Here is a 13,096-nt window from a genome sequence, read left to right as displayed (position 1 = left end):
AAGCACAAAAATAAAGTTCATCCATTTACTTCACAATTTGGTGTCCTATTTTTGACCAGAGTTCTTACAGAGTTAACATTTCTCCTTGGGGAGAGAGTAAAGCTGGTGTAGGGCGTCTTATAGGCCAGACAATGCTTCCTTGAAAAAGAGATATGTCAATTAGCCTTCTCCAAGCTGAATAAAGATGGCTGCCTTATATGCCAAGAAACTAAACCCTACATCGGAGTTACAACAAACCAATTATATTTCAAATATACATATATCACAGAGGTATATTTCAGGGTAGGGTTACTTTCAATGAAGGAACTTTTAGTAGATAATGTTGATGAAGGAGGATAACGGAAAAGCAATCAAGAAACTTTTATGCAACCAATGACCATTTAGCAACGACAGTATTTTATGACTTTTTTTGTTTATAGGGCTGTGCCAATGTAATCCCTACAGAAACATTTCCTTCCCATAAACCAACTTCCTTGTTGAGTACAAAGTATAGTTTGTGTGGCCTCCACCTGCATTGATTTCGGATGAGAAAATCTGGCTAAATACTGTAAGAGGGTTGCAATTTAAACAGCAGGAGATCCGTGCAGATAAATATTTATCGAGTTGGACATTGTGTCTGAAAAGATCTACGTCTCGCTACCACCGTTACGTGCTCCAGCCGCTGCGCCCGCCTTTAAACAAAACCAATGTGAGTACCCAAAGCAATCTAATGGCTTTCTGTGCGCACAGGCCGGGAAAGCTGATTTCAAGCCTCGGCAATAGCCGGTGTGTTTGTGTGTCTCGTTCTATCAGGGCTGCACGTACTAATCAAAGTGAATGCAAGTTCTGGGCTCTTGCTTTGTGTGTGACTTTCTGCGTGATTGTTCCATTTACATTTGCCGGTTTGCAGGTAGCGAGATAAAGCTGGAGCTCACCTATTTAACCAGCTCCGACTTAATTTGGGTTCTTTATTAGAAAACAGTGTAAGACAAAGTAAGCCTGTGAGGTATAATACAGACTGATGTTTAAATTAGTTTACAATTTGCTTGGCTTCATCTAGTGCTAACTCCGAACAAAGCCATTCAGAAATGTCAGCTGAGCTCCTAACCGCTGTAACAAATTGTTGCCCGAACGCTGAACACCTAATGACTTCAAATTAGCTCCACTGCGATATTGCCTGACAGTTCGTTACGACTGTTAGCAACATAGCTGGCGTATCATGACCAATAAATTGGTTTCAGTTGGGGCTGGGAAAGGGACTTCCATCAATTTGATTAAAGAAATTACTGTAGCATCCAACGCATGAAGACAAACTAGTTTAGGGAGGCAGACAGAAGTTAAATGCAGCAGAAACTCATCGCTCAAACTGTTCCAAGTAACAACACCTTAGCCAGAGATTGCATCTTTCTAATCCAGGACCCCTCTCCCCTCCTCCTTGTCCAATGATTGGGAATTAAGGTAATTGAATGTTTACTTGAAGCACAACAACTTTTCTTCGAGAATAAAAGCTAAAATCAAATCTACCTTCGTTATCAAAATATATATTATTGATAATCCATGTTTCGTTGGGTTCCCTTTAGGAAACGATCACGTCATATTTCTACATCTTTCTCTATTAGCAATAAAATTGAGGTTCCTAGCAATTTATGCTACAAATATTAAACATGCTTCACAATCAGAAATAGACACCTTCCAAAACCATATAATTTAAAAAAATTCTCCAAGAGTAGATCCATTGTCTTACAGAAGAGAAAAGATGGGCGTCACAATAAAGATGATCAAAGGTCGAAATGGTGCTGAGGTTTGGCTCAGAAGGACAGAAGGGTCTCGGGCTTATTTTCTTCTTCACATTCAGTTATATGACCCTTAAAGGGATTTCCAAGATAGCAACCTATCCCTTACCCAATAGAATGGAGGATATCTAATTGATTCATGGGGGATCTGATCGCTGGGACCTCTAGCGATTTCAATAACGGGGATCAGCAGTCTGAAAGGAGCATGAGCATTGAGCATGAGTAACCACTCCATTCATTCTTTGTGGAAACCTAAATATTCTAGGGAATGAGACTAAGACTATAAGGTGCCCACATTGGAGTCATGCTTCATGTTGAAACATAGAGGGGTAAGTTGGTCCCATTGCTAAATCTGTAAGAAGGCTCCATTTTCCATGTTCCATTTATATTACTCATATATTCTTAATGCCCACACACACACATTAGACAATTGTTGGTAGATCCCATTTATAAAGGTGGGATTTGCGGAAAGTCTAATGTGCATGGGGGTCTCTCACCTAAAAGAGATAAGGAGAAAGATAAGTCTAGGAGAGATAAGGATGATAAGGATATTTTCTATGGGGGTTCCTTTCATTCTTTGAGAGAGGAGTCTAGCAGTGGCTCTCTCATAAAGAACACATTAGCGCTCCACCAGAACTAGGGAGAGATAGCTGTTGGCCCATTGTTCTGCAGACAACTATTTTCTATGGGGGGTTTTATATCGTAGAGTGACCTTTTGGGACCTCTCAAGCATCAGGGTGCAGCTACTACCTTTGCATCTCCCTGTAGCTACGTCCTTACTCTAAAGATTGGAGAAAAAGACCATAAAATAATAATAGTAAAACTTTCTAACTGGCTTAATAAAACCCCTTGTTCTCATTCTCTTGGAAATGTTCCTCCATCAACCACCCGAACCAATTACTACCACTGCTCTCAGAATTACGTTCTGCCATCCTTATATTATGGTACAGCTGGTTTGCTACATCATTTCCCAAAGAACTGAGTATTGAGTATTTATTGAGTGATCGTGGAGGAATAGTGATGGGACTTTTGTAGAAACCATGTTCCTGCCCACAAATCCCAATAAAGCTTTTATTTCTTGCACTCCCTCGTGATTGCTTTAGAGGAGTGAAGCCGCGGAGATGACAGATTTGCAGTATATAGGAAATCCTGAAGTTTTGGAACCGCTTGTGAAATATTATTGTACAATAAAAGAGCAAAGCTGTTTAATGGAGAATTGGAGCCAGCAGCTGCCGTTCAGAAGATTACGGCTAGAGTCACATACGTATAGCCCCAGCGGCTCGTAGCAATGCCTTTAAAATAAATGTTGTAGAAGCTTTAAGGATTCTGTTTAAGTCTTGTAAATGGAAAGACCCTTAAAGGGTGAAAAATGTATTTTTCAAAGACCTTATAGGATATTTCTAACTAAATAAAGAGTCATTCATCAATATGCTCATCTATTAAGAGCAAAGAGTGTCTACAAAAAGCATATTTCCCTCTGGAGGACCAGGGAGTCTATTGATTTCAATAGGAACTGTGTAATGCTTCATTTCTCCTGTGGTGGGGCTGCAGAGGAATTCAACAATTGCAGCTGGTTTCTCACAAAGATTTCAGCAGCTGGATGACCCTAATAATTAGGTCCTTTTGAAAAAAAAATGCTAGCGTCCAAAACCAGAGATCATTTTGAATTCTATGTAGCCTTAAAGAGGTTCTCCAAGAATGTAATAAAATGGCACTTAATTCTATTGGTAGCCCGTCCCAGTCACGTGTCAGGATGGCCTGCAGTCTGATGAAACACAGTTCCTGTTACCTGTGTCTTAATGACAGAGGAGCTGTATCATAACCACGCATACTGGTGAGTTGCAATTGAATGGCTGCGACGGGAGAATAAATAAATCTTCTCCTTGGTTGCCTGAGTGCAGCGGATTTTCTTTCTCCAGTCTCGGTCTTCTATCCGCAGTAAGTAGAGGAGATGATTTATTTCTTCTCCTGTCACTGCTTTTCTCCAGCAGCTCACGGGTAAGTGTACTTACAATACAGATCCTCTATTGAGAACTGAGATTCTTGGAAAACCCATTTAAGTAAATTTTATTTTTTACATTATGTGTTCAGAATTGCGGAATATGTCAGTGCTATATACAAGACCTAAGATGCTCTTATACTTATTGCTCTAAATGTGCAAGTAATAAAAACATAATATAGTTTCCAAAACCCCTAAAAGACTTATAGGCGTCCTAAGTTAGTTCTTGTACTGGTGAATTCATCATCCATCCATTTGATCGGCATTTATCTACTTTTTTGAAGCCTTCAGATAGCAGCCCATAACCACCCCATTCGCCCGGGATTTACTCAATGATTGGACAGGTGTAGTTGAAGTTTACAGGATTTTCAAGTAGTAGTAGACGTCTGTGGAAGTACAGTCAGTATGGAAAATAAAAAATGATTCCACCACTTGGTCCATCACTTTAAGATGTTAACCAAGACTTTATTTTTAACGACCTATCATTATATTGTCCTAATTTGTGTTGATAACCCAACTGGTCATCTGATTGAAGAGACCATGGATCTCCGGTAGGCATAGCTCCAAAGACTTTGTAGTGGCGGTAGTTAGAATTGTAGCTTTTTGTCTACATAAGAAGAAAATCATCTGAATCTGATGATTTTGACGGCATTGTACAGCATCAGATGATTATAGGCATCACGGTTCTTTCTACAACAGATGATGTTGGAGAAGAGATGGATCGGGCAGTTGGAATTTCAATGGTTGATCTTTTTGGCTGCCAAAGGTGTCAACCTTCTCTTAACTCTCCATGAAAAACACACGTGCACTTGGCAGAGACGAGCGCTCATGTGCTTGGGGGGAGTCAGAAGAGATAGTTATTAGCCAAATAAACATTCACCCGATAGCTATCTCATGTGAATGGGCAGCAAAAAAGATTAGACATCAACAGCAAAAAGGTGAAGGAGTGGTTGCCTTGTACCTTGTCCTACCACCTCATGGGCCATAGCTATGATGTGGTCGGTAATTTATAGTTTTTATTAAACAGCTAATTTTTTAACAATTCATTTGTATGAAGGATGCAATATTATTATCATACCTGGAATATGTTTAGCCCATCCTATAATTACAACCAGTTCGCGGTCAGCGAGGTCACACAAGGTAGTGAGGGCCTTGATGTCACTATCGGGAATGGTTGGGTCAGGCATCGCATAGATCTTCTCTGGCTCAGCCACCAGCAAATGTGAGACAATCTTGTTATCTGTAAGAAATAGACCACAGCATGGCCCGATCAATAGCAGGATCTCTGTGTTACCAAAAATACAGCAATCATCTGTGTATCATCGCGCTGAGAACCTCCCATACATCATAAAACCATATGAGAAGAACGTGCTTCCTGAAAGGCAGAGTTTAAAAATATCACAGTGAAAAGCCACAGTTTATTAGATGTTCCAAATAACACCGCTCACTGCCGTACATCGTAGATGAGATTTTTTTATTTTATTTTCAGGATCTGAGTTATTAGGAAATCATCCAGTTTTATGTTCTCAACAATACAATGAACAAAATAAAAAAAAAAAACGTAACAAGCTGAAAATAAATCTCCTCCAACCTAAAAGATAAAAGGCTAATAAAAAAAAATATCATCACTTTTTATGGAAATCCTTCTGATACATTAATAGAACGATAGAGGAGCAGTAAGGACTGACACTACGAAAAGTAATGAGAGATGCAAGGGATCAGTATTAGTGATGAGCGAGTATACTCGTCGCTCGGGTTTTCCCGATCACGCTCGGGTGGTCTCCGAGTATTATGACTGCTCGGAGATTTAGTTTTCATCACCGCAGCTGGATGATTTACAGCTACTAGCCAGCCTGAGTACATGTGGGAGTTGCCTAGTTGCTAGGGAATCCCCACATGTATTCAGCCTGTCCGGCAGCCATAAATCATTCAGCTGTGTCAACAAAAACTAAATCTCCGAGCAGTTACAAATACTCGGAGATCACCCGAGCGTGATCGGGAAAACCCGAGCAACGAGTACACTCGCTCATCACTAATCAGTATAATCATGTTAATGCCAGTAAGGAGCTGTGTAAAGCAAAGTGTAAATTTTATAGGTATTAAAATGACTGGTTTTTAGATCATAAGTCACCAAGATGAATCATTGATGGGTAAAAGGTCAAAAGAAAAACTTAAAAATGTAAATTTTCATCGGTCTAAAATAAAAATTAGGTTGTAATCCCCTACGGCTGTCATCCATTCCACTCTTGCTCCCATCCTCCCGACGCCGATGTTTTAAAATATTGGAATAAAGAAGTTTATTTAACCGGTGAGTGCCATCTGTTCCTTTCAATTTTTGTTTGTAATCCCCTAAATTGTTGGGTGCTAATTCTACTTCTTTAATACTGTCGTCTACCGGTAGACATCAGACCTTAGTAGACCGCCAAGTAATTCTGCATTAAACCTTGAAGATATCAAAAAATGTCTTACATATCTATACAATTTTTCGATATCTTGGACCTGCAAACTAATGTCTTATTGGTCACCTAATTTAGACAGCGGACTTTAGGGTGGGATTGGCAACTTTAGATTATTTTTGTCAGTTTTCCATTACTTCTTCCAACTTTACTTGAAATAAAGCATATAACTAAACACCGGACCTTGGTAGACCGCCATGAAATTCTATACACAACTTTAAAGTCCTACATATTGATATACTCCATTGTGTTTTGATCTTTTAAACCTGTAGTCCGATATCTACTGGTCGCCTGATTTAGACATAGAGCTTAGAGATTTCGAATATTCATTTTTTGTTTTTTCATCCATTCTTCATTAATTCTTGCAACATTTTGTCAAGTTAAAAAGACCAAAGTATTTTTGTAAAAATAAATCTACCCTACAATCTAAACTAATAATACGCCAACCCCTTAGCCAACTTATTATCTTAGATGTTTACAAAATTTTTCACAAAATGTTACAATTTTCAACTCTGAAAAGTGAAAAATGGCAAAATAAATAAATAAATACAAGCAGATAATGAAGCTGATCCTGCTGGAAACTGTAATAAATCTTCATTTTCCGGACTAAAGAAATGATTCTAATTAGGCAGCTCGAGATGATTCAGAACATTTAGTGTTAAGTTGAGCTTAAATTTTAGTAAAGGGAATGATCGATTTTAGAGGAAAGGGAAAAAAAGGACATGTTTTTTGTCCTGGAAACAGATTTTTTTATTATTTGATTTTATGTTATATTTTATTTATCCCAAGCTTTTGATAAATGTCAGAAATCATTACAAATTTGAGTTTAATTTTGGTACAAAATTATCAAATTCAACAGAATTAATTTTCAGATAAATAAATCGCATTAAATAATGCTAGTAATAAATTGGGAACATTTTTCATGTAATAAAAAAAGAAAGTCTAAAAAAAAAAAATCAGATATTTGAAAATATTTTTGCATCACAAGAACAGACGATGGCATGTTCTCGGACCATTGGTATTAAGGCCATTATTTAGCCATGAGCACAGTTCTTAGATAAGACAGGCTTATTTAATGTTTCCCTAATTGGAATCAATAGTTTCCAGTTTTCTGTTGTGTCTACTTCGTTCATGCACAATCACATGGAAAAAAAAAACAAGAAAAAAACCCTTAGAGGCGAAACTGTAAAGTGATAAACATAAAATAATGGAAAATATGGATCACGGTTTCATTTCGGATTTTTTTTAAACTTATTTTTATGCAGTCTTTTAAAAAAGGGAAAAAAAAGGAAAAAAAACCTTTTGAAAATTTAAAAAATATGGTGTTTTTCAAGAGAAAAAATGGTTAAATGTGTGAGCTGTTTTTTGGTTAATAATTTGATGTGGGTATCTTCTTATAAAAAAAAGCGTCATTAGAAATTTGGCTTACTGTTTAAATCACACTTTTATATTAAATATATTTTTGTAAAAATTCCAATCTGTATTTGTATTAAAAAAAATAAATAGTAATCTTGCAATTTTCCCATTGGACACAAGGGGCTGTTCCAAATCTCATACTTCCTGCTCTTTCAGGAAATGCACATGTACATTAGCAGCAATGAGCAGACTCATACATTGTATTTTGCATTAAAGCGTCTAATATGCATGTGTAAAGATCATTGTGCAGGGTCAGCTGTGACATTGCCTATTGTGATTGATGGCTCTTGTCTTATCAGCTGTAATCCTGTCTGTAATGATCATTAGACTCCTGAAAACTCTTCCTGAAAAAAGGAAGTAAAAGTCTAAAAATGGCGCCAGTGTGAAAACTTGCAAGATTATTAATTTTCATTTTTAAGAGCTCATGATATAAAACCATTGATTTAATACAGGGATGTCAATCTGAAATACACAAAGGGAAAAAATTAAAAGCTTGGACAAAGTTGTGGGACTGCCTTGATATTTATTTTAAAAAAAATGTCTACAATTGAGGAAGTTTTTCCTTATCATCAAATATAACGATTAACCTTTTCATATGGAAACAAAGTTAAAGGGGTTGTCCCACGAACAAAGTTCATTTTAATGAATAGATCTTAGAATAAAATATTAGAATAATATAATATGTTTTGTAATAGCAGTAAAAACCTATGGCTTAATGGCCTAATATAAACAAGTAATAACAAAGGATAAAAAACCTTTAATAATACAAATAATAAAGTGTGATGCAAACAAAAGTGCTCCCAAACACAGTATGATAACCCACAATGAATTTCTCCCAGTTTCTACCACTTGCGTGGTATGATGACCTTACTGTACCCCACCTCCCTCAATTCCCCTGACAAAGAATGATGACCCCACATAGTGCTCCATACAGTATAATGGACCCCATATAGTCCTCCATACAGTATAATGGCCCCAGATAGCCCTCTATATGGTATAATAGTGCCACATAGTGCTCCATACAGTACAATGGCCCCATATAGTGCTCCATACAGTATAATTGCCCCACATAGTGTTCCATACAGTGTACTGGCCCCATATAGTGCTCCATACAGTATAATTGCCCCACATAGTGCTCCATACAATATAATGGCCCAATATAGTGCTCCATACAGTATAATGGCCCCACATAGTGCTCCATACAGTATAACGTGCTCCACATAGTCTTCCATAAAGTATAATGGACCCGAAATAGTCCTCCATACAGTATAATGGCCCTACATAGAGCTCCATACAGTATAATGGCCCAGCATAGTGCTCCATAAAGTATAATGGACCCCAAATAATCATCCATTCAGTATAATAGCCCCACATAGTACTCCATACAGTATTATGGTCACATATAGTGCTCCATACAGTATAATTGTCCAACATAGTGCTTCATAAAGTATAATGGATCCCAAATAATCCTCTATTCAGTATAGTGGCCCCACATAGTGATCCATACAGTATAATGGCCCGACATAGTGCTCCATACAGTTCAATGGCCCCACATTGTGCTCCATACACTATAATGGGCCCCACATAGTGCTCCATATAGTATAATGGTTCCACATAGTGCTCTATACAGTATATTGTGCCCCACATTTAAAAAAATAATACCCACCTCACCTCGTTCCCCGCTGCTCCAGTCTCAGCAGTGAGCGCTCTGAAGCTCTTCACTGCTTGGCATAGTTAACGCTCCCTCCTCCAGCATTGCTTTCAACCGTATCGGCTTCCAGGACGTGTTGTGGGTCAAATATTGTCACCCTGTGGCCAGATTTGGGCCATAGTTTGACATACGTGATTTAATAGATCATAATATAACAAATTTTGAAAAAAATGTAAAAAATATACCGTACTTAACAAAAAAAAGCAGATTTTAACAATGGGACATTTTCTGGATTATACATTCCCTTTAAAAGCTATCGTAAAACCCGAGGCATCAGAAAGGGCTCTGACTGTTTCGCTCATAAGCTTTTTTTTTTTTTTTATGAGTGACACCGTCAACAATGACAAAACTCAATAAATGAAAAAAAAAATAAAAGGAGGGTAATCTCTACATCTCCAAAATCCACTGAAATTAAACCCCTAATGAAATTAAGCATTACGGTTTATTAAATTTGATAGTATTATCGGAAAGTTTTCATTATAATGCATCAAATCTGCTTAATGCAACCCTAAAATGTATTTACAGAATTGCGGAACAGCTTAGTCGGGCTGAGTCGTGGATGCCAGATTGGACAATTGAAGGTATAATCAGCATAATGTTTTTTGGAAAGGCAAAGGGAATCTATGCCATATGTTCACTTAAGCCTTAATTTTATGTAAAACTGGTTGTTTTTCCTTTGACAAAACTAAAATGCCCTTTTTCCGTACAGTTAAAAATCTATATATTTTTTTTTTTTTCCCATGCATTGTTGCTTGTGCCCCATACACTGAACTCGTTACTGACCCCTATTGGAAAAAAATGGGAATTACCCAAAAAATTAAAGGGGTTTTTCTTTACTATATAGCGAGTATATGGTGACACTTTATGATCAGCGGCAATCCAAAATCTGGGAGAATGAAGAAGATGTCAAATTTATTGGCTCCCCTTTCATTTTTTCCTGAGACCATAAAATGGTGAACGGGACACAGTGACACATCAACTCGGCATCCCCTCAACTGATCAAAAAGTGATGACATGTCCTAAAAATATGACATTTTATTAGTCTTGGTAAATTTGGGCCATATATTTTATATCACCCTCACTGCACATTCCCTGGTCTTAAAGTGCCCCTAAAGGATATGACCCAACCAGATCATCCCTTCTTATTCCGTGAGCGTAGTGGGATCAGATAAGCTGATTTTGCACCGGGCTCTTTTTATTAGGATCCCCTGTCAATTCAGCCTATCACAAGATTTCCAGTTGCTGTAATCACTGCCGTTTAGAAAGTGTTGGTTTTCCCTACAGCACTCCCGCAGGAGGATTGAAGTATTGCAGCCTATGGTCATTTTTTAGCTCGGACATTAATATGCCTCCGAATGTTCTTTGATTGGTAGCTTGAGCAGTCAAAGCCATTAAGTTAAAACTGCGAAACCCACTTTCTAGTGGAAGGAGGAAGCTCCGATGAGCTAATGATTATGGCAGCGACCGTTTGAGAATGCGATAATCACAGTTGTAATATTTGCTCAGTATAAATCATACAGCATAGGCGTTCCTTTACATGAAGCTTTCTTTGTGCCCATAGCCATAATAGAGGACTTGAAAGAAAAAAAAAAGAAGAGGACGGCCGATCATAAAGGACGCCATACAGATGTAGCAGAGCCAAATGAGTCACTTCACTCCTTTTTTTTTCTTTAAACACAATGATAAAGCCATGAAAGCCAGAGCCAAATACGGAATAATTATCTGAGAAACTCGGCTCTGCTATAATGTAGATAATATGTGCATCTGGGGACAGTTTGCCGAGAACATAGGAAACTGAAAGAAATCTTACGGATTCTTATTTAATCTGGTTTTATACAATTCTTCCACTCAAACACACGCATAGTAAACGAAACGTAGCAGAGCTGAGTTTGTCATTTTGTGCACATGTATATGATAAGGGATCCTGTTCGGAGAATTGGCGCAGTGGAGATTGGCGTTTTAAAATACGGTATTATGCCTCAAATACCTGCAGTTCCCAGTTCAGCCTGCAGATGTCTCTGTTGCAATTAGTGAATGTAAAAACCTATGGCGCTCGCCCAAAACTTTCTATAAAAAGTATTGAAATAGTTTGATCTTAGAAGGTGGGGATAGAGTTACAGGTTCTAAAACAATATGGATCCGGGGAAAGTTAGGACAAGTCCTGGTAAGTTTAATACTTGGGTTCACAGCGATGAGTGAATATAGGGGGCAGCTTCTACTTTATTGGGGGGCTATGCTGATGGAAATTGTATTTGCAGTTACTTACATGGCTTTTTGGCTGGCTGGACGAGCTGCGGGTTCAGGTACGGGCTGTTCTCCGCGTCTATTCTGCGCTTGTACTTCTGTCGCCCCCCGCGAACTCTGTCGAGACGGACCCCTGGAAGAGAACAGAGAACACGTGTGAAAACTCACATATTGGCAGATTTTGATTGAAAGTTTGACATTTTATTTCACAAAAATCTGATTAATAGTGCCGGCTGCCGATACATCTACTTCAATAAAGGTGAACTTCAATATGAGACACTGCCCATTGACAACAATGGGATTCTTCCAAGTGGGTAAAACAAACTTTACTTATCTCGGACAACCCCTTTAAATCACTTTTTTTTTTTTGCGCTATTAATCACATTTTTGTAAAGATACATTTATATATTAAAGCATAAAAACAAAAATTAAAGCAGCTATTCCAATCCATATAAAAGATTAAATCGAGTAACTGATGGTCTGAAAGCAAACGGCGTTGTTAAAAAAGACTCCCGTTTTATGCTTGCAGCTCACATGCAAAGCAATGTACCTTCCTAGCTGCATACTGCACGCAAACCCTGGTTAATGTGATCCACTCTCGGTAGAAGAGGAGGCAGATGGAAGACAGTGAAGGTCATATACCCAATCAGTTATCTGGCAACCCTCCTTTACACATGTACGCTCGATTTGGTGGAGCGTGCACGTATTCTCAATAGTGAGATGGGACTAAACCTCCAGCAGGGTCTTAGAGTAAGAGGATCAGTTGTGGCAAAATCTAAAGTGCCCTAATTAGGACACCACCAAATACAGATGATTGATCGGTCCTGTCCCAATTGGTAGGTTCTCCCAATATTTATAAAATCCTTATGCTCTGTGTTCTAGGATTTAGCAGGAAGCGGTTTTGTTATATTGTCAATGACATCATCACTTTTACGTACACCGCCATGGTTGCTATCAAATAGCCTTAAAGAGCACCTGTCACCTATCACTTGCCATATGTGTATTTTTTTTCCCTGTGTTAACGCCGCCGTTCTCCTGAATCCGGCGATGTTTTTCTTTTCTTCCTGCTCCTCTCCGTTCCTGAGATACGGCCCCTTCTTCCTTGTAAATCAATCTAGCCAAAGAGGTGTGATCCTCAAGGCCACTCCCACGAAGAAGAGTTGAGGACCACACCCACTTGGCTACAATGATTAGATTTATATACAGGGAAGAGCGGGCTGTATCTCAGGAATGGAAAGTCACAGGAAGAAAAGAAAAACATCGCCGGATTCAGGAGAACAGCGGCGTTTACAGCAATTTAAGCATTACTCGTTTACTGCAAGTGACAAGACCAGTTTATCCGTATCCATAGAAACAAGTAGCTCTGCATATGAGCTGTATACAAAAATAATTTTTTGACAAGTTCAGAAGTGTCCAATTTTCCTGCACCCATCCATCATCCTATACCCTATAAATATATATGAAGGCCTGATATACGAGCGCACCCCCTGTATGCAGA

At 38.3% G+C, this 13,096-nt stretch overlaps 1 protein-coding gene across 10 annotated transcripts in view; it reads right to left on the bottom strand.

Annotated features, from left to right (window-relative positions):
• The window catches only part of ESRRG (estrogen related receptor gamma), a 1,109,342-nt gene that overhangs the window by 70,956 nt on the left and 1,025,290 nt on the right, over positions 1 to 13,096 (bottom strand). For all 10 annotated transcript variants that reach the window (XM_077282272.1, XM_077282267.1, XM_077282269.1 and 7 more), the window contains 2 exons: positions 11,621 to 11,731; positions 4,850 to 5,011 (listed from right to left, as the gene is read on the bottom strand). In XM_077282272.1, the coding sequence (XP_077138387.1) occupies positions 4,850 to 5,011; positions 11,621 to 11,731 (273 nt within the window). The remainder of the gene's footprint in view (positions 1 to 4,849; positions 5,012 to 11,620; positions 11,732 to 13,096) is intronic.

The sequence above is a fragment of the Ranitomeya variabilis genome, chromosome 2 (genome assembly GCF_051348905.1).
Source record: "Ranitomeya variabilis isolate aRanVar5 chromosome 2, aRanVar5.hap1, whole genome shotgun sequence".
NCBI classification, from domain to species: domain Eukaryota; kingdom Metazoa; phylum Chordata; class Amphibia; order Anura; family Dendrobatidae; genus Ranitomeya; species Ranitomeya variabilis.
This window is presented reverse-complemented; position numbering and strand designations above follow the sequence as displayed.